We start from the raw sequence: 23,493 nt of genomic DNA on the forward strand, positions 1-23,493 counted from the left end.
CAATTGTATTCCTTCATCCCCTTAATCCCGGTTACAGTCCCCGGAAGGCTTCTGCAGGTCAACATGATATGCAAGTCATATTTATTTCCACCGTGTTCAGCGAATCCTGTCGCCATTGTTGCGGATTGCAAAGTGCCGGTGGGATGCAGTAAGAGGGATGTTCTAGCATCGTCGTGGTGAAACAGGGAGACACACACACATACAAACACAAACACACACACACACACAAAAACGCACACACACAGACAGACGCACACACACACTTGTGCTCAAGGTCACTGCTCCATTTCCTATTCCGGATGCTGTTGGTCTCCCAGCATCCTCTCTGCCAGGAGCATTGATTAGCACTCGGCAAGCATAGCATCATGCACACACACACATACCCACACGCACACACACACCCAAACACACACGCACAAACACACACATGCACAGGCATACAAACATACACATAAAGGTACACACACTTACACACACACACACACTCGCATACGCACACTGGACACACACACACACTCACATTCACACACTCACACACTCAGCCATGCAGGGACACACACACGCACACTCTCGTATACACACACACAGTTTGTCTTAATTTACCTTTTAACACACCCCCTTGGATCTTCCAAGCGAATACCAAACGACTCTAAACTTTCTTGAACAAATATGCACACACACACACACACACACCTCTAAAACCTCTTCCCAGAAGTATACCCCACTACAGTAGATGATGAAATTTGCTTTTTCTGAGTGAGCTGAATAACTGAAATACAACTGTATCGAACCGATTTATTATTTGGAAACTAGTTACAGTGTCAGAGCACAGAGATGTGTGCGCTTACGTAGGTTTCTGTGTGGTTTCTACGTGTGTGTGTATGTCTCTTTCTCTCTCTGTTTGTTTGTGGCTTATTGTCGCAAGATTATCCCTACAAGTGGAAGACACACCAAGCTGTTGTGGACGGGCTGAGTTGAATCATCTGTGTCCACTGAACCCTTTCTGCTTCTCAGCTTAAGGAACTCAGAGCGAGAGAGTCCATATCACCTCACAGCAGTCTGCCTGCTGTTGTCAATACAGTGTCAGGGTTTGGGATGAGTTCAGCTATTGTTCTTCTGCCCTTATTTTGATTGATTTAGTTGTATTCTTATGTTCTGCTTTTTGTTTCCTTTTTGTAGTTTTTTGCTTGCCTTTATACTGCACACAAAATAACCTGAAATGATATAAAACGGTTTGATAAGTATGAGTAACATAATATTCATATAATATATTAACAATTATTTTTTAAATCATGGTAAGACTTTCAATTTGACAATATGCACGTGTGTGTGTGTGTATGTGGGTGCGTGTGTAAATGAAAAAAAAAGTCAGGTATTAAGCTAAAACCAATCCTACTAACCGATGCATCACAGATGCATTAGAGCATTCTGATAATGATCTAAAAGTTTATCTGCCTGTGCTTGTGCGCGTGCGTGTGTGAGTGTAGTGCGAGTAAAACTGTCTATTTAAACTTTCTGTTGAAATCGGGACGTTTTGTGTTTGATGACTGTGTGTGTGTGTGTGTGTGTGTGTGTGTGTGTGTGTGTGTGTGTGTGTGTGTGTGTGTGTGTGTATGTGTGTGTGTGTGTGTTTGTGTATATCAGCCTGCAGCCAGTGCTAAACATGAAACACATTCTTCCCACATGCTCTTATGTTACCAAATCATCCATTACCACGAAAGCTTTGGAGAAATTAGCATTCAGCTATCAGCATCTCGTCCTAATTATTCATGGGAATCACTTTAAAACCATTGTGAGTTTATCCGCCAGAGTGAATTGCAGCAAGACTTTGGCTTAGGGTTACACAGACTTTAAAAATGAGGATTCATCGATTCGAGAAAGTTTACTCAGATCATTCATCTAAATTTAAGGAATTTAAAACCTTGGATTATGCTCTTCGGCTTAAAATAGTTGTATCCTCTTTATAAACGCTTTCTTTTGATTCATGAACCGTGTCACCACTTGCTGAAAGAAACTTCTGGGTGCATGATAACGATTATGACAAAGTGTATGTCATAAACATTAAACAGTACATGAAAAACATTTAGATAAATAACACAGCAATGCAATCACTAATTCTGGCATTTTAATTTACATTTGATGGCCTTTTTTTCCGGGGTCAAGATTTTGATGCACTTCGTTATCTTTATGTATTTCCAAGCAGGACTCGGAGACAAAAACATTGTTTACAAGGCAAAAGAAGTCTAACAAATGACTCCTGCCAACTCAAACAAACAACAACTGGGCAGTCCGTGTTCCCCTGCTGCTCTTGGCGACCGACGCTAATGCCATGTAAATCAGGACAGCCTTTCCCCCGTTTTAGGGCTGTATTAATCTTGGCTTGCCCTCCCGGATGAAGGCATTTTGGGCAGCAAAATTGTCACTTTCTCCGGCCAGAATTAAATATTCCTGGACTTGTGTCAACAACCTCCCCTCAAAAAAGTTACGCATTAAATTGCCATTGGCGGGGAGAAATGATATCGAACATTTCCCCCGTATGTCTGACTTTAGCTGGGGTTGTCGGCGGGCGCCATCTTGTCCTCAAACGGTCATGCGGTCGTTTGATCGTGACACAGTGTTAATGTCATTTCAAAGTGTATCTCTGTCTTTCGTTGCCGTTATAATTTCCGATAAGACAAATAGGTAAACAAAGGGTTGTTTAGAGAGAGAGATTAGGGATGGCTGGGGGGAGGATGGTGTGTTTTGTGCCGTGTGATCGCTGTCTGTCAACATCAAGCCTCAGGAGTTCCCAGGAGGACAGAGGGGACACAAGCCAAGCATAACTACACACACACACACACACAGGAACCATACACACACATAACGCACACAAAGAGACAAAAACACACAACATGTAGGAATAGGTACACATATGAAATTGATAAAATAAGCTTACATTGCTAATAAAATTGTAAGCTCCTATACCCTGCGATTATCTGAACATAAATCGTCCACCACTGCAACACTTAAACATGTATGATTCATTTGGCAACCTTCAAATGCCACTTAATCAAACTAATGGCAAATCAATCGCCACATCCAAGTCAATATTAGTCCCGAATGGACGTTCCCGACCTCGTAACCTGGATCATAACCTTATTCCACAACACGACGATCAATGGCCCCACTCGCATCGACATCCAAATTGATTCCAGGCAGACGGTCAATATTAAGTTTCAAACCAATAACAACAGCGAGAGAGGGGACCCACCGCAATCCTCAGTGCGTCATATCCCAGGCGCCAAGGCTCGCGGACGCCGCTCGCAAACAAAGCCACCGGGCTGTGCGAAAACAAACGCTTCATGTGTATAGCAGTTGACAAACACCGCCTTCCTACCAAAGAGGTGTGGGCACTATGTGTCGGGTTTTTTCAGGGATGGTGTCACTATATGTGTATAACTCCATATATTATCTTCTCCATATGCTATTCCCATAGTGCATTGATTTCTGGGTTCTGTGTTTGGAATCGAGTGACAACATGCACGTGTGTGGGGCTGCATGTGCAACTGCCCAGAAACACGAAGATGGGGATAATGACATGAATTATTGATTAATTATTGATGAATTATTATTATACTGCGACTGTTGCTGCTGCCATTTATAATAGTGAATGATATGAATAAAAAGGTGGGAAGAGTTGACACATATAGGTGTACGAACAGTATAGCCCCACAGGTTAAACGCAGGGGTGGGTCCCTTGCCTGCCAACATGAGTAGGAGCCATCACTAGCAATCATCCTATATGGTACTTTTAGACTCACAAGAAGGGCAGGCACATCTAGTGGTTAGGGCGTTTGACTGAAAGGTTCTGGGTCAGACCAGATATCCGCAGTGTACCTGTGTAGGCATCCTTCAGCAAGATTCCCAGCTCCTACCTTCTCTCTAACAGCACTTATCTGTATTCGCAGCTAGTCACTTTAGATAAGGGGTCTTCTGCATGACTTGAAGGTAAATATTAACATCCAAGGTGTGTTCCATGATAATTTCAGTCTAGTTACTGTTTTAATTGAACATCAAGCATGTGCTTCAATCATACAAGGTAAATGTTGACAGCGCAGACGGCAGTGCAGTATACACCCATGTAAACATATACAGTGTAACCTCCACTGGTTCTTGCGTGGCCGTCATTACTTTCCAATTGATTGCATACATGTACCCGTGCCCATGATCACAGTTAAATTGGTTACTGCCACCACATTAGCAGATCAATAGTCTAATTTACCATCGATCAATACAGAGCCAGGGCTATAAAGCATACGTATTTTTGTAAGCGCACAACCAGGAGACTTCAATAGGAAACTATGGGTAGCTTTAAATTCTAAGAACTGACTCTGGTAGTTAGTAAGAGGCTTCAGCAAGTTAGTGAAATGCTTCAGTCCAAATAACAATTAAGTCATTCTATGAATTTAAAACAGACCCTGAGGTAAAATGCACCGATAAAAACTCCCTGTAAAAATGGTAAGAAAAAAATTAATTAAAAGCTGCAGCACTGGTATCATTGGTATCATTAAAGTACAACGTAAATGCTTGATCACACAGTGAGGAGACCCAATTATTTCATCATGACCATGTCAACAACCACCTGAACCAGGAAAGCATCCCCACGTGATGTCTAGTGTTCCTTGACACATTGGTTTGGTCTCGGGGGAGGGAGACGATCGCCACGCCCCTGAAGGCCACACCCATCGTGGGCAGATGTTCGATGTTTTTAACTAATCCTTTAAAAGTCTGATGAACTCAAAGATGGCCAAAGCATGGACCCCGCCACGTGTTCCCCTATCCGTCTCCCTCGCTGGGCACCACTCTGACCTTGAGCTGATGATGAACACGCTAACCCTCCACGGCACCGAGAGAGGGGCTCTCCGCCAGCCCACCCCTCAAACCCTGCTTCAGAAGATTTAACAAGGGGGAGGGCAAGGTGCTAGGGGGTTCACAGCAGAGAAAGGCTTCAGAGACTCGCGCTCCTGAGTTGGGAGCAACGCCCCGACGCTACAGAGTTCAACCGCCGAGCACCTGGGATCCCTCACATCTCTCACTCTTATGAGTGCTTAAAGTTTGGAGAAGTTCTCGTAGCCCTCAACATGAGTTGGACTCTCTTCTATCTGTATCTGTACCGGTGTCACGGTGGGCAGTCAGTCTACTGAAAGGGAACAGGGCATGGCGACGGGTGAGATACCACGTCCTTTAGGAAAGCATGGGTGAACAGTTGGATGATCTCCTGTGGTGCTGTGTCGGAGATCTGATTGTCTCTCCTTGATGTTGGATAGTCCTTTTGTATATATTCTATGGCTGCTCTTCCAAGGTCTATCACCAGTCAGCCTATTAGAGGACAGCCTTCATGGCTGGTTCCTCTCACTGAAAAGGATAACCTTTTGTCCATGGACTCGTATAGCGTGAAACAATATACCCAGGAGCCCCCCCACCCACCCACCCCGCTGATAACAGCATGTTGTCTGACAAAACGAGCTTCATGAATGGCAAATTTGCCATGCGAAGAAATAATGTTATCGGACAATTGAGCAAAAAAAGCTTTCTGTATGAAAACCTATCTCGTCTGCCGATTGGGAGCCAAGAGTCTGTTTTTTCTGGTGTTTTTGTGTCTTTTCTTCACCGGCGGGTCTGAGTGCCAGCAGAAATCACAATAGCTCTCTATACGTTAGTGTAGCAACCACCATTTGTCAAACCACTGAGGCTGAAAGGAACAGGGAGGGAAAAAAAAACTCATCTCCTTACAAGTCGCCTTCTCCCGTTGGCTCACAATTGAATTGAAAGTGAAAGTGAAACTGAATGTTACCCTGCCGTTTCCCTGGTGTGGTCAGTGACAGTTGTGCAGTTGAAACCACCGGGTGGGGTTGCAGCGGTTGAGGTGCTGCCAATATCTAATTTGGTTTCAGTCTGTGGGCTTTCTTTCTTCCTCTCTTGTATTTGGTTCTGTCGGTTTGGTTTTGTTGTTGTTTTTTTGGCAGAGGGTCAAGAAGCCTTTTCAGAGAGCCTTCAGCTGGGACAAAGACAGGTGTCTTCTCGTTTGAGGCACCAGGGCATCAGCTAGTACACTTATTTACCCTGGTGACGTTTACCACCTGGCCCCTGGTACACAAAATGAATAGACCCATAATTAGCTGCACCTGTAATTGTCCTAAGATGGCGGCTCTGAGGAAGGGGTCTATTGTAGAAACTCACATCATAGCTCAGGTGTGTTTTGTTTGTGTACATTTGGATGAATTCAAGTTACAGTCGACACAGGGTCTCAGCAGTAGTCCAACCTCACCACTCCTTGCTTTCCAGCCTAAATACATTCCTCCATTGCCACATTATAATCACAATATAATCCTGGTGTTCCAGATGGCGGGTGATTTAGGCTTCCCCACTTGGTTTCTGCACTTCATATCCGTAATTACAGCGACAATAAGCACACAATCGTAGAAGTTAGAGTAGTTGACGGGGAAAAGGTTTTATGACTCACCAGATGGTTGGTGGCTCAGATCCCTCGACTTCCAGGTAGTCGTACTTCTCCTCCGTCTGGAAGTCTGTAAAGATGACAGAGATGGTGTCTCCAGGTTCAGCCAAAAGGATCCATGTACAGTCGGCCTGGTTACCATAGTTGCCGGGGTAACCGGGACTGGTCACCACCCCACTGCCGCCCCTCACAGTGCCCCCACATGTGTCCTCAGCTGTCAATCAAATCAGAATGACAAATAGAAATCCTGGGTTAGGGAGAGGAGGAGGGACCAAGGGACGGGGCTTTTTCTTTTCGTTTTTGACAATTTTGCTTGTTTCAGGCTAATGATTGTTATTAGGATTTCGGTCGTCAATTATAAAGATGACAACCACTTCATTAGCCAAATTAACTGGATGGAAATTCATAATTCTTGTGTCATTAAATCAGTCCACTCAACTTCCCTCGCCTCTCTCTCTATGTGGTGGTTTTTCTTTGTTTAGTTTAATTTTGGATTTCCTCCTCATTTTCAACAATTGTCCTTGTATTGACAGTTGCCTAAAATATATATTAAACATTGCATATTATTTGAATAAAATTGTATAAAAATATGGAGCTCTTAATGAATAGTCAAAATGGATATGTCATGTAACATATTGCCATACAAATTGAGCCCTTTCTTTTAAATTACCAAACACACCATGGCTGTAAGGCCGTGTTTCTTTCAGCCAATCAGAATAGGGGACAGAATTCCTGCCTTTCTTCCTCTACCAATAAGATAGGCTTTTCCTTCTGCAAGGAAAGTGCTCCGTTTTGGTCTCCTCCAATCACTTCCAAATCAATTTCGATTTTGCCGCAGGCCAATTAGAATTGTTTTTTTTAAAGATGTAAACTATGCCGCAAGTGTTTTTGAAAAACAAAGGGACAAGATGAGGGGATATGTATCAGAAATTTGATTTCAATTTGGTCCATTCTTGAAAAATGGAGGATAATAAATAATAACAGATAAAGACACATGGATTGCGCTGTGCACACGACATAAATTATACATATAATTTATACAGCTACGCACGCACAGAACAGAAAGGCACCGCTTCGGACACTGTTTCACTGGAGCACTGCTAAGACTTAAGGATTGTTTTGTCATGTTCACCTCAATTCTGAAGGGTGCTTTTCAATGCTTCTCCTTTTTTCTTTAATACTTGTTCATATCCATCAATAATCCATATAGATATTGGATAATAAAATGATTGTGGCTGGTTATCTTTGCTTCAGTGATTTCAGTGCCAATGCGAAAGATGTCTTTCCGAGCGTGTGAGTCCAATGGCAAACATTGTATAAATTATATCGGTATAATTTATAATCATACGTTGTACATAAAGAGGGCAATACTATACATTACACACTCTTAAAAGGGACACGTCAGTTTTTATTCTTCTGGATATCATTAGTGAGGTTTCGGGCAATGCATATGTTGTGTATATCTCAAATGTTAATATAATCAATATTGAATACACACACTGCCCGAACCAACACAGGGATACACAGAATAGACCATGCCCTTTTTAGGAGTGCACACAGGCACTGTCAGGTATACATGCAGCAACGTGATGGCGCATGCCCATTGGTCGTCGCATAATGGAATGCATGTAGAGATGACAGAAAAGAGGGAGGGACCAAGTGAGACTCCGCCCACATAGGGTCAGGAGTGTAACTGTGGTCCCATAAGTTTACATGAAGTTGCAGATACAAAGAACAATCAGGATTTGACAGGTGAATTTAATAAATCAATTGAAACATAGTAACTTGAGGAACAAAATACTCCAATCAAACCTGAGGAGAGCACTACTGTTTGGGTCTAATGCTGAAATAAAGTGCCAGTTGAGGTCATTTGTAAAAGTCCCTTCTAAAAACAGGAAGTGACATCACCTGGCACCATTTCAACAGATCTGAACAGAGGTGGTGTTTCCACTGAGGCTTGTTATATTTTGAGTGTTTGGTTGCTCAAGATGCAATATAAAACGGATAAATAACCGTTGAAAAATAATATAAATTAGTATAAACAGTTAATACAAAGGGATATCTATGCATGTGAATGCATAAAGTAAATGAAAACAAGGTTAAATCAAGATTAGTAGAAACAAGGTGAGATAGAATGAGATAGTTTGATAAAAGTTTTTGATAGAAAATAACAGATTTGACGGATTAAATAGCTAAAGGAAGATCATGAAAATCTTAAACATGCCAGGTAATTTCTCATACATAAGTGCGTACAAGCAAGAGCAAAACTTTTATTACAGATCAAATATATAACAACAGTAGTCTACATTCACTTTTGGATTAGATTGACAAATCAAAACAAAGGAGACGCACTGATGTATTGAAAGAAAGATATTATTCGAGCATTGATAATTGTGATTCAGACATGCAATTTGAGAAAGAGCAGACCAGTAAATGAGGCAGACGTAAAGACAGACAGGCAGACACACACACACAAGCACACACACACACAAACGCGCGCACACCTCCCCAAACACACCTACAAACACACTCTAATACACACCTACAAACACAGACACACACACACACATACACGTGTGTATACCCTGACACATAAGCAAACCGGTTGAAAACCATTCCTACATTTCAGAGCTCTGAAAACAATGTGCCAAACTCTTCATTGGGGAGCAAATAACTCAAAATTATAAAAACAATCTACTAAGACAGGCCATATGCCCTGTGTGTGACTGTTTGTCTGTGAATGCAAGCATTGTGTGTGTGTGTGTGTGTGTGTGTGTGTCTGTGCATGTGCATGCATTGTGTACGTGTGCGTGTGTGTGTGTGTGTGTGTTTGCGTATATGTGTTTGTGTGCATGTGTGTGTGTTTGTGTGCATGCATTGCGTGTATGTGATTGTGTGTGTGGGTGCATGCATTGTGTGCGTCTGTGTGTGGTGTGTGTGACAGAAGGGGGGAAAAGAGAGCTCTGCAGGTTGACAGCTGTCACAAGTTTATCATGACAACACAAAGTCCCAAGGCAGAAGAACTAGGATAACACACACACACACACACACACACACACACACACACACACACACACACACACACAAGGCTATCAGTGGTCCAGTGACAGGTGACGGGCAGCCTGACCGCCCCTCAGGGTTTACCGATAGTTTTCAGCGGGAAAATAAGCTAAAAAAAACAAAAACGGATCGCTGGAAGTGCCAACTATGAAGGTCCCGCTACAAAGGAGTCCTTCAATGGCCACGCGTATCGCCACCTAAGCCACAAAGGGAGTACAGCCTAGCCTAACTGCTATCAAAGCCCCGGAGCCTGGCGGGGCCTATAGAGGTTTTGTGGCGTCGTCATGTAAAAGGGGCTCTGCGCTAGCCTTAGCCGCGCAGGCTGCCATTACAGAGCTGTCCCCATTATGCTGGATAATGACCCTGGCCTTTATGACGGCCCGTTAGGACTTGGCTCTCTGAGGACGGGTTTAAATGAATGAGCCCTCTCTCTCTCTCTCCTCCCTTCTGGTCTGCAGCCCGGCGTTGCTGTTTTCTCTCACTCTCCAGCTCTGCTTCTAAACTCCTACACCCCCCACCCCAGGGGGTCCCTCTACCGTCAGCCAAATTAGATGGTGCCTGTGTGTTCTAACGTGTATGTGTGTCCGTGTCATGTGTGTGTTTGTGTGCATGCATTGGTGTGTGTGCATGCATGTGTGCCTGTGTATGTGTGTGTGTGTGTGTGTGTGTGTGCCTGTGCCCACGTGTGTGCATTCATGCATGTGTGTGTCTACATGTGTGTGTGTGTGTGTGTGTGTGTGTGTGTTGGGAAGCCACGGCCCATTGCGTTTCCGTCTCCCTACAGTAGACGCTCTCCTGCTAGGGGGATTGAGACTATAATCTGCTGTAATCTACAGTTAACCAGAGGAGCCTGGAGATACGCGCCAGGTTAAGTGATCTGTAGCGTGGGGCCCCAGGACCCCAGCTCTTTAATATACCAAATCGTCCACACATAAGATTCACAAATAATGGTGGTGGAGGAGCACGTTGTTTTTTAACATGCACAGCGCTGTGTCTTAGTGATTGTGTGTATAAACTTCCTTCATTTTTAATCACATTAATAAATTAGAGTAACCTCTCTCTCTCTCTCTCTCCCTCACACACCTTTGCTGTAGCTCCGCGTGTGTCACTCTCTTCCTCACAGATTCTCGCATATTTATATACACAAAACAATATATATGAATAATACATTCTTCAAAGCAAGGGACTCCAACATTCACATCACGAAGCACCGGGCGCCATGGCAGCATTCCTCATCCTCTCGTCTCTCCTCCCTTCTCCTCCTTCTCATCCCTCACTCCACCCCCCTCAAATGTTCCCTCTCCCCAGTGCTTTGATCATTCCCCCCCTTATCCCTCCCTCACCTCCACCTCCACTCCCCCCTCCACATTCTCCCACCGGGCTGCCATCAATATCACCGTCATCGGGGGGGATCCTGGCTCTTCTCTCGCTCTCTCTCTCTCTCTCTCTCTTACTGCGTCTATCCTCTTTCCGGAGCTTGATCCCCCCCCCCCCACTCTCTCCCGCTCTCAACCGCTCACCGTTCTCGCTGTATGTCTCTCACTCTTTCTGCCTTTACTCTATCCCATGATTGATTTTATGTTAACTGGTTTTACGAGCTTGCTTGCTCCCGCTCTCTCTCGCTCTCTCCCTCCCTCTCCCCCTCTCCCTCTCCCCCCATCTCTCGCTCTCTCCCTCCCTCTCCCCCTCTCCCCCCCTCCCTCTCCCCCGTCTCTCGCTCTCTCCCTCCCTCTCCCCCCATCTCTCGCTCTCTCCCTCCCTCTCCCCCCCTCTCTCCCTCCCTCTCCCCCCATCTCTCGCTCTCTCCCTCCCTCTCCCCCTCTCCCCCCCTTCCTCTCCCCCCGTCTCTCACTCTCTCCCTCCCTCTCCCCCTCTCTCTCCCTCCCTCTCCCCCATCTCTCGCTCTCTCCCTCCCTCTCCCCCCGTCTCTCGCTCTCTCCCTCCCTCTCCCCCTCTCTCTCCCTCCCTCTCCCCCATCTCTCGCTCTCTCTCTCCCTCTCCCCCTCTCTCTGCCTCTCTCTCGCTCTCTCTCCCAATCCTATTCTGCATTATTCTGCCTCCCCCCCGCTCATCCCCCGATCCTGTCCCTTCCGTCTATCCCATAACTCTCACAGTCTTTTGCATCTCCTTGAGTGGCACCATGTGCACTTTCTCGCTCTGTCTCTCCCTCTCTCTCTCGCCCTCTCTCTCACACACACACACACACCTACACACAAAGACACACCCTTCCCCACACATACTCTCTCACACACAGCGACACACACACACACACAGAAACACCCCTCTACACACTCGTGTGTACACAAACCTTCACACACAACCGCATACACCTATACACAAAGACACACCCTTCCACACACACGCACGCACGCACACGCACACACACACACACACACACACACACACACACACACACACACACTCATACAGAGTGAAACACGCCTCTACACACACGTACACACAATCACTCCCGGACTTTTAATCACAAAAGGCCCCAGAGAGCTGTCAGCCCATAAGGATTATAGGCCATCTACATCATCCTTTGGTCTCCTCTCTCTCTCCCCCTGCCGCTACGCATCCATCCCTTTCACTGCCCTATCCCCCCACCCATCTATCAGCCTCTTATCCCCCCCCCCATGTCGCTGTATACGTGTTTTCCTCTTTTACTCCTGCCCTCCCCAACGCCTCTCTCTCTCTCTCTCTCTCTCTCTCTCTCTCTCTCTCACCCCCCCCCTTTGAACGGGTACATTGATATGAACGAAGAAGGAGGGGATGGGGTTTGTGTTGCGCGTGTCGTTAGGGGAGAGACCGTGTGTGAGGATTGCAACGTTAGGGGTCTCTGAAGGATGTTGAAGATGTTGAACACTGGGGATGGTTGGGGGGATTTCGTCATTTAGCAAACGTTTTGTATCAAAAGCAACTTTCAGCGTTATTTGACGTTTCCTCATTCATTCCCTGCTGCAGCACATCAGAACTGTTTCACAGAATTCCTTTCGGAAAACGATTGATGATCAAAAGCACCCAAGTATCTGTCAAACTCGTCGTTTCGTTGGTTTTACCTTAACCAGTCGCTTGCGGAGTCGCTTTATCCGGGTAAATACAGCAGTAAGTTGCCGAGAAGAGGTGGGGAGACAGACATGGGCACATGTCTAATGTTCTGAAGTGGACATTCACCTGATCTCTAGGGTAAAGAGCTAGGCCGGACTCACAGGCTGTCAAGGGAGAAGTGAGGCTACCACTGTTATCTGCTCGAACGGAGCATTCATCATCTGATCACCGCAGAGTGGCTAAAGTGGCAGTTCAGGATGCCACAGAGTGGCTTGCGCATTTGGACGTGCAGAGACAGGCACACTTTGTCACACACACACACACACAAACATACATAAGCACACACACAGTGACGCACGTCACGACACACGGCGCGACAGTGTCAGTAAGGTCTGACCTTTAGCTCCGCCCACCATCTGTCAGAAACCCGGGGAGCAGATGTTAACCGTCAGTCTGCGAACCAGCTGACATTCAGACCAATTAGGTGCGGACCCGGTCCTTTCAAAGGACGGCTGCCGGAACAAGCCGGGGTAGCGAGACGCCTGTTGAAAGGCACCGTCTGTGATTAAGGCAGTGTCGGACACAACGGGTCGATAGTGTGATTACTCTGGATTTTTCGTTCCTCGTGTTCGTCGAGCCAACAATGTGCAGCGCAAAAATCACCTCGCTAGATGTTGCTGCTGATAAAATCGGCCGGTAATATTGTTTTCTTTTAGTTAACTGGTGTGCTGGACTGCCATTTGTGAACCCATAAAGGCAGTCAGACAATTTATTTTTTGTACGAGCATTAACAGAGTTACGGTCTCCAATGGCTTCAACAGGCAGCACCTGTGAAAGTATCAGACTAACTGCCCTCGTCAAACGAATCAGCAATTACAAACTCTGAGTCGATGGTCACGGTCCATCACCCTCTGTATTCAACAGGCTGTACTAGTATGGCTGCCGCAGCTAGGGGAAGGGGTTCACACAATAGCACTTCAGGAGTATGTTTCAACTGCACTGAAACACTATACTTAAATTCTGAAGCCTTACATCAAAAATGCGTAAAATAAAACATAAAATGCACAAATTGTGTGCTTAAATAATGGATGAAAAGGGGGTACAGATCTCCAGCAGCCTTTATTATATACATACATTTATAAAGACCTTAACCACGCTCTCACAGGACTTCATAGGCACCGAATTTAAATGTTGTTTTTCACAAAGCGTCTACCCAGAAGCTTCTTCTCACGGGCACGGAAAACATTCAAAAAGCCAGCAGGGAAAATGAGGCAACCTTGTGCAGTGACCTCGTGAATAAGTGATTACATTTAAGTCCGAACACGAGTTAATTAAACATTCCTGTCCAATATGGTGAAAAGCACAAAAAAATAACAAGAAAATAACTGAATTATTCAAACCGGACCAAACCGGTTCCCAGGGCCAGAGTTTAGCCATCACTGATCTATGGCTGGACGGCCAGAGATCAGCAGGGCGTGCTAGAGGTCTCACCTCCATGAACTGAGGAGCCGTGATGTCAAATACTGTCTGTTTCATTAGAGCCTGTTGACATTCTGCTTAGCGTGGTCGATACGGGACGGCGATCAATATTAATATCAGAGACACAAGGAGTCAGGTGGCAGGGGTTACATAACATCAGCGCAGGCGGTGACAGGCATATAAACCACCAACCAAACAGTGAATGATGTATCTTTAGAAATATATATATATATATATATATATATATATATATATATATATATATATATATATATATATATATATATATATATACGGTTTTGTTGAAATGTTACCCCGATCTTTTATTGATGTTGAGAGGCTAGGCAAGGCTAATCAATGAGGATAAGGAAGGGGAAAAAAAACAAACAACAAAGAGAAACTAACAAATAATCTTTAACAATAAAGTTCTATAGAGCCGGTGTCCACGTTTTCTTTTATATGTCAAAATGAGGGATAAAGTTACCCATGAGAATATTATTGGTATTTCCGCGGTTGGAAAACACACACTCATACACCACTAATCCTACACCGTATGATGACATTTCCACGTCCATCCGGTTTAATTTCCTGGTTTTAAGGAACGTCAACAATCCATACCGCCACCTAAGAGGTCGAATCCATTCCCGGAGAAAGGGAAAAGTTCAAAAAGGTATGTTTGCGAGTGGCCGCGAATCAATAGATATCCTCGGCTTCGCTGGTCAATAGTTTTAAATGAGAAAGGAACCAGGGGAGCCTTCTCCCGCGGCCTGAGACAGGCTCCATTGGAATCCTTTAGGGGTTATCACCTTACATACACAGCGGGTTCCCTTCCTACTGCTGCCCCCCCCATGTTGAGGCTGTGTGCGCCCGCGGTACGGTAAGACGCTGGGTAGAAAAAGAAAAACCTCCGAAACCGAAAAGGCAAACACAAAATCCTGCAATTGGAATTTGGCATTGTTTGCCGTTAAATTCGTCAGGGATAATGCTAACGTTTGCGCTGATTTGATGAGGCCGGGCGGACGGCGACAGAGGGAATGGTGATTTCGTGGTTAATTATGAGTCAGTGATTTCCAAGTGCCAAAAGACTCAATGTAAATGGATTGGATGCCATGCGAACGCGCTTGCGTACGATAGCATCAGGGGACATTAGGGGGGTTATTTGTAAGACCATAATGGTTACTGAGACTGATGTAATATTCATGTAAATATTGTGGCTTGGATGACCTTATTAGAAACGAGGGCATAATTAAAACATAAAAAGTAAAAAAAAGAAGAGAAATGCCATCTGGCCCAATGTAAGTAAATGAAGCAAGGTAATGGGGCTGTCACTGTGATAACAGTGTTTTAATACATTGGTATTAAACGTGGCTATGGCCGGCTGATATCACCAGTTAGTCATTTGTACTACTCTCAGATACCGCTGATCTCCGCTATGGATCAGGTCTCGCGCTTTTACTTTGTAATACTTCAATTTGAAATTTCCTGTCTTTTGTCTTATCGCGATGCCCGCCTAAACGTCTCTTATAATGTGATTCATGCCGAAATGGCCTTTGGGTTTGAAGGGTGATATAAATAAACTTGAGTAAAACTCATTCTCGTTCGATCTTTAATAACAAAGTGATTAAATACAACCAGGACCTAGTAAAAAAAAACATGCAAAGGAGAAAGCCACTGAGATCCTTAGTCAAAAAAGATCTTTTTAAAAAAAAGTATGGAATCCCTCCTCCTTCCTGTTGAGCCCAGGTCACCGTCTAGCTTGGAACCGCCTACAGGCCGTTACAGGAACTGCACCTGGTTCTCTTCCGCATGAGGTGTACACACAGACGGTCATGGCTGCCGCTTGAGTAAAGCCCATGTCGTCTCAAAGGGAGAAGTGGAGCCTGTCAGCAGAGATCTTCCCAAGGGATCGCTGATAAAGATGATGGAGAGAGACAAGACACTGGCGAGGAGGAGGAGGAGGAGGAGGAGGGAGACAGAGGTGTAAAAAGAGAGAGAGAGAGAGAGAGAGAGAGAGAGAGAGAGAGAGAGAGAGAGAGAGAGAGAGAGAGAGCATGACATGGTAGAAAAAAGGAGAGAGATTGAGGGGTTTATGTATTGAGGGAGAAGGAAAGAGATGGAGAAGGAAGGAAAGAAAGAGAGGGGATAGTGGGGCTGGAGAAGGACAGACGACACTGAGGGGATGACGAATGGTTAAATGAACGAATGAGTAGCCGGACGAAAAGAAAAGCCATTTACCGGGATGACAAGTCATGTGAGCGAGCGCTTGAGAGAGCGAGAGAGAGAGAGAGAGATAGTGAGGGGAGATGGGGATAGGGAGGAACTGAGAGAGATTAGGAGAGTAAGCGAGAGAGCTAGGAAGAGAGAGAGATGATGAGGGGAGAAGGGGAAAGGGAGGAACGGAGAGAGAATAAGAGAGAGCAAGCGAGAGAGTAAGCGAGAGAGAGAGAGTGAGAAGGGAGGAACAGAGAGAGAATAAGAGAGCAAGCAAGAGAGAGCAAGCAAAAGAAATACAGAGAGACAAAGAGAGAGAGAGAGTGAGAGAGAGAGAAGGGGAAAGGGAGGAACTGAGAGAGAATAAGAGAGAGCAAGCAAGATGGAGCAAGCAAGAGAGAGAGAGAGGGAGGGAGGAAGAGAAGGAGAGAGACGTAGGAGAGAGACAGAGACGATGACAGAGAGAGAGAGGAGGGGAAAGGGAGGAATTGAGAGAGAATAAGAGAGAGCAAGCAAGAGAAAGAGAGAGAGGGATGAGGGGCGAGAGAACAGGTGGAAGACGGATGGCTGTACTTGAGTCGATGGATTCAGAGGGCGATATGTTAGTGAGCTACACGCTGGGGGAGAGAGGAACAACAGGCTGGGAGGAAACCCCGTGGGAGATGGACACACGAGACCGGGCCCGGTGCCCCTCACCACAGGGGCGTAAGGGTGTGAGGGGGTCCCACTGTGGAACCCCCTCACACCAAGGACACCTGCAGAGAAACAGCTGCACATAGAGAGAGAGAGAGAGAGAGAGAGAGGAAGAGAGAGAGGGGGGGAGGGGGAGAGAGAGAGAGAGAGAGAGAAAAGATGATGAGATATGGAGTGAGTGAGACAGAGAGGGGGGCAGAGAGAGAGGGGGGGGGGGAGGGAGAGAGAGGGAGAGAGAGAGAGAGTGACCGAGAGATAGAGAGTGAGGGAGAGAGAGGGCGAGAGGGAGAGAGACAGGGAGAGAGAGAGACGCGATAGAGAGAGAGACTTAAGACAGAGACAGAGGGGGAGAGAGAGAGAGCTAAAGAAGGGTCCACATGAATATCGGATGCAACCATTTGAAAAAAGTAGACAATTCGTGACATCATTCCACCGTCCCGTTGTCATCGTTACCCACGTCCATGTGCGTGCGCAGGTGAAGCAGCAGGTTTGTCTGTCTGTTTATTTCAATTTGTGCCTAACTCGCAAGATAAGCGACCAGATAGATAACAAAATAGCCCCAAGTGCGCTCAATAGCTGAACAGCTAATATAATATATATAAAATAATAGTGTACGAGCCTCAACGAATGCTGACGGATCAGTCTAATTTCATTTCCAAGTGCCGCTATTGTTCGGCTATTCTGCTCATCCCACCGCTTTATCCTTCATTATCAGGGTGAATCTGAGATGAATTCAACAAGAAAGAAGTGTTTAAAACAATGCCAAAGTGCAAATCAAATTCAAGCAGACTAATTCGTGTTTTTTTTCCACTTTTCCAGGTCCCTCAGCCTCTTGGGCTGCTTCTATTTCTACATATCTACTCCCTGCTAGCTAATGTTTAATCACCCCCCAAACCCCCCCTCCCCCTCCTCCATGTTTCTGGAGGCATCTTTAACCAGGAGCTCAGATCAATCTAAAAACCGTCTCCAATGTGCTACTTAGTGTGTGCGTGTGCGTGTGTGTGTGCTTGCATGCACGCGCGCACGTGTGTGCACGCGTGTGTGTGTGTGTGTTTGTGTTAAAGCCCATTAGTGTGCCTGTGTGCGTGTGTGCGTGATTGCGTGTGTGTGTGTGTGTGTGTGTGTGTGAACACCAATGGGGTACACCAATGTGTCTGCGTGTATTTTTGACTATGCCTCTGTGCGCGCGCGCGCGCGCGCGTGCGTGCGTGTGTGCGTGCGTGTGTGTGTGTGTGTGTGTGTGTGTGTGTGTGTGTGTGTGTGTGTGTGTGTGTGTGTGTGTGTATCGATGTGTGCATTATGCATAAGGCTTAAGTGCGCCCCTGGGAGGAGTGCTATGCAACATGTTTCTAATATCTTATTCACAACATGTCTTTCTGTATTTTAAACATGCTTCCTCTCAGGAGATTAACACTCTCAGGCCTTGGAAGCTTCCAGGCATCTAACCTTCTGGGGTAGTGGAGACTTGAGAAGACTTTCCTGGTTCCGTGTATGACATAGGGAATAACGCGTGATAGATTGGCTCCACTGATGTACTTGGGAGTGGCTGCGATACATATCTTGAACTGATCTCGAATTTGGATTTGATAAGTGAACTAAACTAAGATGAATATGTTTGATTTTATAACGAGTGGGCACGTTATCTTGTGTTATCATACATCACTATTTTGGCCATAGCTTTTGGTCAGGGCTGTAACATCATTCATTTCAAGGAAATGTATGAATGTGACTTGTGGTATGTTTTGCATGAAGGAAAACCATAGGAAAACAATAGGGAATCTAGATCTACAACCCACCATCAACATGATACAACCCCTCTTTCTAATCTGTGGTGGATTTCCCCAGCAACATGTAGTCAGTCAGTCAGTACATCTGGAGCTCTGCAACCCACCACCATCGCTCAGCCTGTAGGAGTCTACCATGTCTTCAGAGAGGACATTATCTCTCAGCTCATTTGCATAGTCCTTTATTCATTCGAGCCACTTAGACTGAAAAAACATGCATTTTCAAACCACCACTTTCTCAGCTATGATGGCGGCCGCCCCCCAGGAAGAACAAGATATACAGACAACCGTCAACCAGCCTTATACAACCGACCAGGCAGTGAGAGAACAGACAGCAACTCCTCCTTTGTGAAGCAGGGTATATAGTGCTGTACGTATGTATAGCTGTGTTTCATGCTATTTCACACTAGGCGCCGATGCAAGTACCAGATGTCACATGGTGGCTTTTTTCTCGCGCAACGTTTTAGCACTAGGGCGTTGTCAAAGCCGCACCCTACCATGAACATTTGAGTATCCATTTTAAATGTAAAGTGAACCCCCTCACCCACACTCACACACACACAGACACACACAGACACACACACACACACACACCGCGCCAAGCACCATGGCGTGTGCGATGGTCACGGGCAAACAGACCTGTCCCAAACTCGTGTCCCTCGGCGCGAGACGGCAGACGCCTTTAAATCAGAATCAAGCCCTTTATTTTGTATTTCAACGTATAGCACAGATGTGAAATGTTAACCCTCAGTGTTGATTCGACATTTCACACGGGGCGCGTTCCACCATTCAAATGTCACCGCTCGGGTTTGTCACGGTGTCGTAAACAGGCCGCAGATTTGCAGTTGGAACACCTCCTCCTATTGATACCCAGCAGGCAGCACGCTCTCTCTACGTCGGGTGGCGGTGTAGGGCGGGGAGAGTCAACCGACACACAGTACACGCCGATCCCATACGTTGTCCATTATTAATACACCGCCGGCTCCTGAGGCGTTGCCTGAACTGGATTTTCCGTAGCAAACCCGTCACCTTCGACACGCCACAGATGAAAGACGACCGTGGCCGCGGGCTGCGTCACGTGTTCCCCGAGCGCGCCTCTCCTCCCCGCGCGGTGCGCAGCGGGGCGCCCGGGCCGAAGGGAAACAAGCAACGTGCTGCTCGCGTCGGGTTTACATTCGCGGTTAGCCGCCCGCTGCCCAAGGCCCGGGCGTTTGTTAACGGGGTTGAAAGGGAATGGGACATCTAGCACGCGCCAAACCTCAGCACCGCCGCCCCAGTGTTGGCTTTATACCACACCGCAGGGTTTCCCCCGCGCTGTCTCGCAACCAGAACATCCCCGGCCCGCAGCCTGCAAACGCAGCTATCTATGTCATTAGTCACAATCGGGCCTTTGTGTAGATGATAGCTTTATGACGCGCTTATGCCGTTTTGTGCCTGTTTGAAAAGCCTCAATGGAAAGTAAAACACCATCATGCATACCGGAGGCAGGGTACGCCATTTTTGGTAATCTATATAGGTGGACTATCACGCTCCGACGCCAACACACTACTGAAGAGCAATCGACAATTTTGGATTATTAAGTAGAAAGAATGCATCTTACCTACGATAATATATATTTTTACTAAATAAATGACCACCGAAAAAACAACAGAATTGATGGCATGTTTCTGTTTAATGAGTCTGCTGTCCTGGAAAGACCACCAATGCCAAGACGGGGATTAATGTCTCTGCCTTTTCACAATGATTGGTCCATATTTCATCAGCCCTTGTTATGGATCACATATAGTTTGGCTTGGGGGATTATGATGGCGTGTGTGCGTTTGTCACTAGTTTCTACGTGGTGCTGGTGAATACGACCTATCACATAGCATTTTTTACTTTGAACACAGAGCGGTGTTCAACAACGTTTTCGGTATCGATGTGTGTTATGACTATGCAAACAGATATGTATTAATCTGTGCATACGTGCGTGCGTGCGTGTGCTTGGGTGTCTATGCATGCGCGTGTGTGCGTGTGAATAACTATGTGTTGCTTGCCCAAGGAGGTCACTGGGGATCAAACCAAGTCCAGTTCAACTGGGAGCCAAACTCCCACCTTAGCCACTCTATTCCCCTGCGTGTGCGCATGTGCGTGCGTGCGTGCCAGTGTGATGATTGTCAGTTTGTGTGTGCCTCCTAGTCATGCCTAGATGAACAGTCTGATTGCCTGCTACATTATAATGGAGCCGCGGTGCATGTCGACTACTGATACACCCGCTCATTCCCTATCGAAGGATAACTTATGTTTCTGTGTTCGCGGGTTCCACATGTGCAGGCGTGTGCGTGTGTGTTTGTGTGCAATTCATGTGTGCATCGTAAATGCAGACACGCCTAGTTGAACATGATGCCCGGATCTTTTAGCCACACTAAATAAGCAAATCATTCATGTATTATGTTGTCCTTAGGGTTACTTGTGCACGTGTACACGTGTGTGTGTGTGTGTGTGTGTGTCTGCTGCTGGGGTTCCTCGCTGGGCTCTGTGACATCATTGGTGCGTGAAGAGGAATATAAATGACTTAATTCTTAACCAGTATTTTCTGGTGAGGAGCCCTGAGAGCAAGTACATCAATAAATAATAATCATCATCTGAATTGTCTTCTTATAGAAATTGCACTGTGGGAATATGCTTTATCCAATCATTTGATAGTATGGATCACTGCCAACGCTATATAACCAGGTAGTGAACACTGGGTTACACACACACACACACACACACACACACACACACACATACACAATTAAAGGTTACACATTTTGCATTGCCATTAGTGCTATTATGACACTAGGAGTTGTTGCTGTTAAAATACCTGCCTAATTAAACTCCATTTCATTGAGTTGATTTTTAATTAGCTAAGTGCTACTATATGTTAAAAAATCATTTTCCCTGACCAACAAAAAAACAAAACTGTAATTACATTGTACGACCCATGTCCAAAAGGCCCAAAAGATGATGACCACTCCGGTTTTTAATCACCCACTAAACTCTTCTGAATTCAAGTAGTTCTACACAACAAAACTCACCTGCATGACTCAATTAGGGGATAACCCAGTTAGCCTGCTGTGCGACTGAACGCTTGCACAGACTCCCAACTCCTCAAGGACACTAATCTCATTGCAGGTCCCTGTAGGTCCATCTATAGGTCTCTCCCTCTCTCTCTCAATATCCCTCTCCCTCGCTTATGAAACTCCTTTATGCAAAAACACAAAAACCCTCCTGACATTATGTATGCAGATGGAATGCTTAAACATCCAGGCTGCGCGCTAACCGAAAACACATCCATCATCATCCCCATGACAACCAGGGATAGAGATGTCAATCACGCGCTGTCCCGAGGGAGGCTGCTGGGATATGCATACACGCCCATGTGACCAAGCGCGGTCGGCGGTGGCGACGCTGTTGGATACAACGAGCGGCACTACCCCGAAAAGCGTGTACCCAGTACCCACAGGATACAGGGTTTGTTTCAGACACACACACTTCCTCTCCTACTCTCGCTTTCTCTCACACACACACACACACACACACACACACACACACACACAAACACAAACACTTTCTTTCCTACACCCCCTTTCACACACAGGCACGCACACACACACCCACACGCACACACACACACACACACCCACCCACACACACACACACACGCACACACACACACTTTCTCTCCCATTCACACACACAAACACACACATGCACACACTGTGCCTCCCTGGCTCTGTCCCTGATGTGGTAACAGGCTGGAGCACGGGCTGACCGTCCGTCTGTCTGTCCTTCCAGGGAGGTGTTGCCAGTGCTAAGCAGTCCCAGCCCAGCAGGGTGTCTGGGGGTTTGTGAGCGGGGTTGGGCAGCTTGCTAAAAGGGCACTTTTTTCTAAAAACATAAATAGGATTTTATCCCCCAACGGAGAGTGTTAATCCTCGCTAAAAAAAAAAAGAAAAAGGAAAGAAGGAGCTCAAAGCCCATTGGCTGTACAACCAGTGTGAGGGAAAAGAATTCAAAAATAAAAAAGTAGACGGAAAGCCGGAAAGTCCAAAATGCACTAAGCCGTGTGAGGGAACAGCTGCAGTGGAACATCTCCGCCTGATCCGACCGGTCGGAGCAGGTTTTACCCAGGCTAGCGCCGCTGAGCAGCAAGCCTCCCGACGCGGAGAAGCTAGCGGAAAATACCCGGCGACATATTTAAAATGCTGAGCGGCCAGGTGAGCCTCCATGCGCAGCCATCTTGTCAAGTGAACGGAAACAATGGAATGTATGTTGCTGTGGCTGTTGGTGGACCTTGCTCTCTATCTCCAGCTCTCATGCTCTTTACCCTGTTCTCCATCTTGCTCTCTCTCTCTCTCCATCTCTTTTCTATCCATCTCTCTCTCTCTCCATTTTCATCTCTCTCTCTTTGTTTTCTTGTTTTCTGTTTCTCCATCTCCATCTCTCGCGTGTGCATGTGTGTGCGCACGTGTGTGGATGCATGTTTGTGTGTGTGTGTGTGTGTGTGTGTGTGTGTGTGTGTGTGTGTGTACGCCCTGCTCTCTGTTTAACACTGACAATGTCAAATCAAAGGATTCGAATGAAACAACCGTTAATTAACAATGACAATAATGTATGATAATAATCATAAGCGCTCTCTCTTAAGCTCCCTCCATCCCTCTCTCGGAAAACTTTCCTGTCACACAGTCCCTGATCTCC

At 46.1% G+C, this 23,493-nt stretch overlaps 1 protein-coding gene across 1 annotated transcript in view; it reads right to left on the bottom strand.

Moving 5' to 3' along the window:
• Nucleotides 1-23,493, bottom strand: part of LOC307085089 (CUB and sushi domain-containing protein 3-like) — a gene marked incomplete at both ends in the record, with an annotated part of 322,874 nt that overhangs the window by 161,875 nt on the left and 137,506 nt on the right. Inside the window, 1 exon segment of the mRNA XM_079749759.1 lies at nucleotides 6,503-6,710. Within this exon segment, the coding sequence (XP_079605885.1) occupies nucleotides 6,503-6,710 (208 nt within the window).

The sequence above is a fragment of the Pollachius pollachius genome, assembly GCF_949987615.1.
Source record: "Pollachius pollachius genome assembly, chromosome: 13".
NCBI lineage: Eukaryota > Metazoa > Chordata > Actinopteri > Gadiformes > Gadidae > Pollachius > Pollachius pollachius.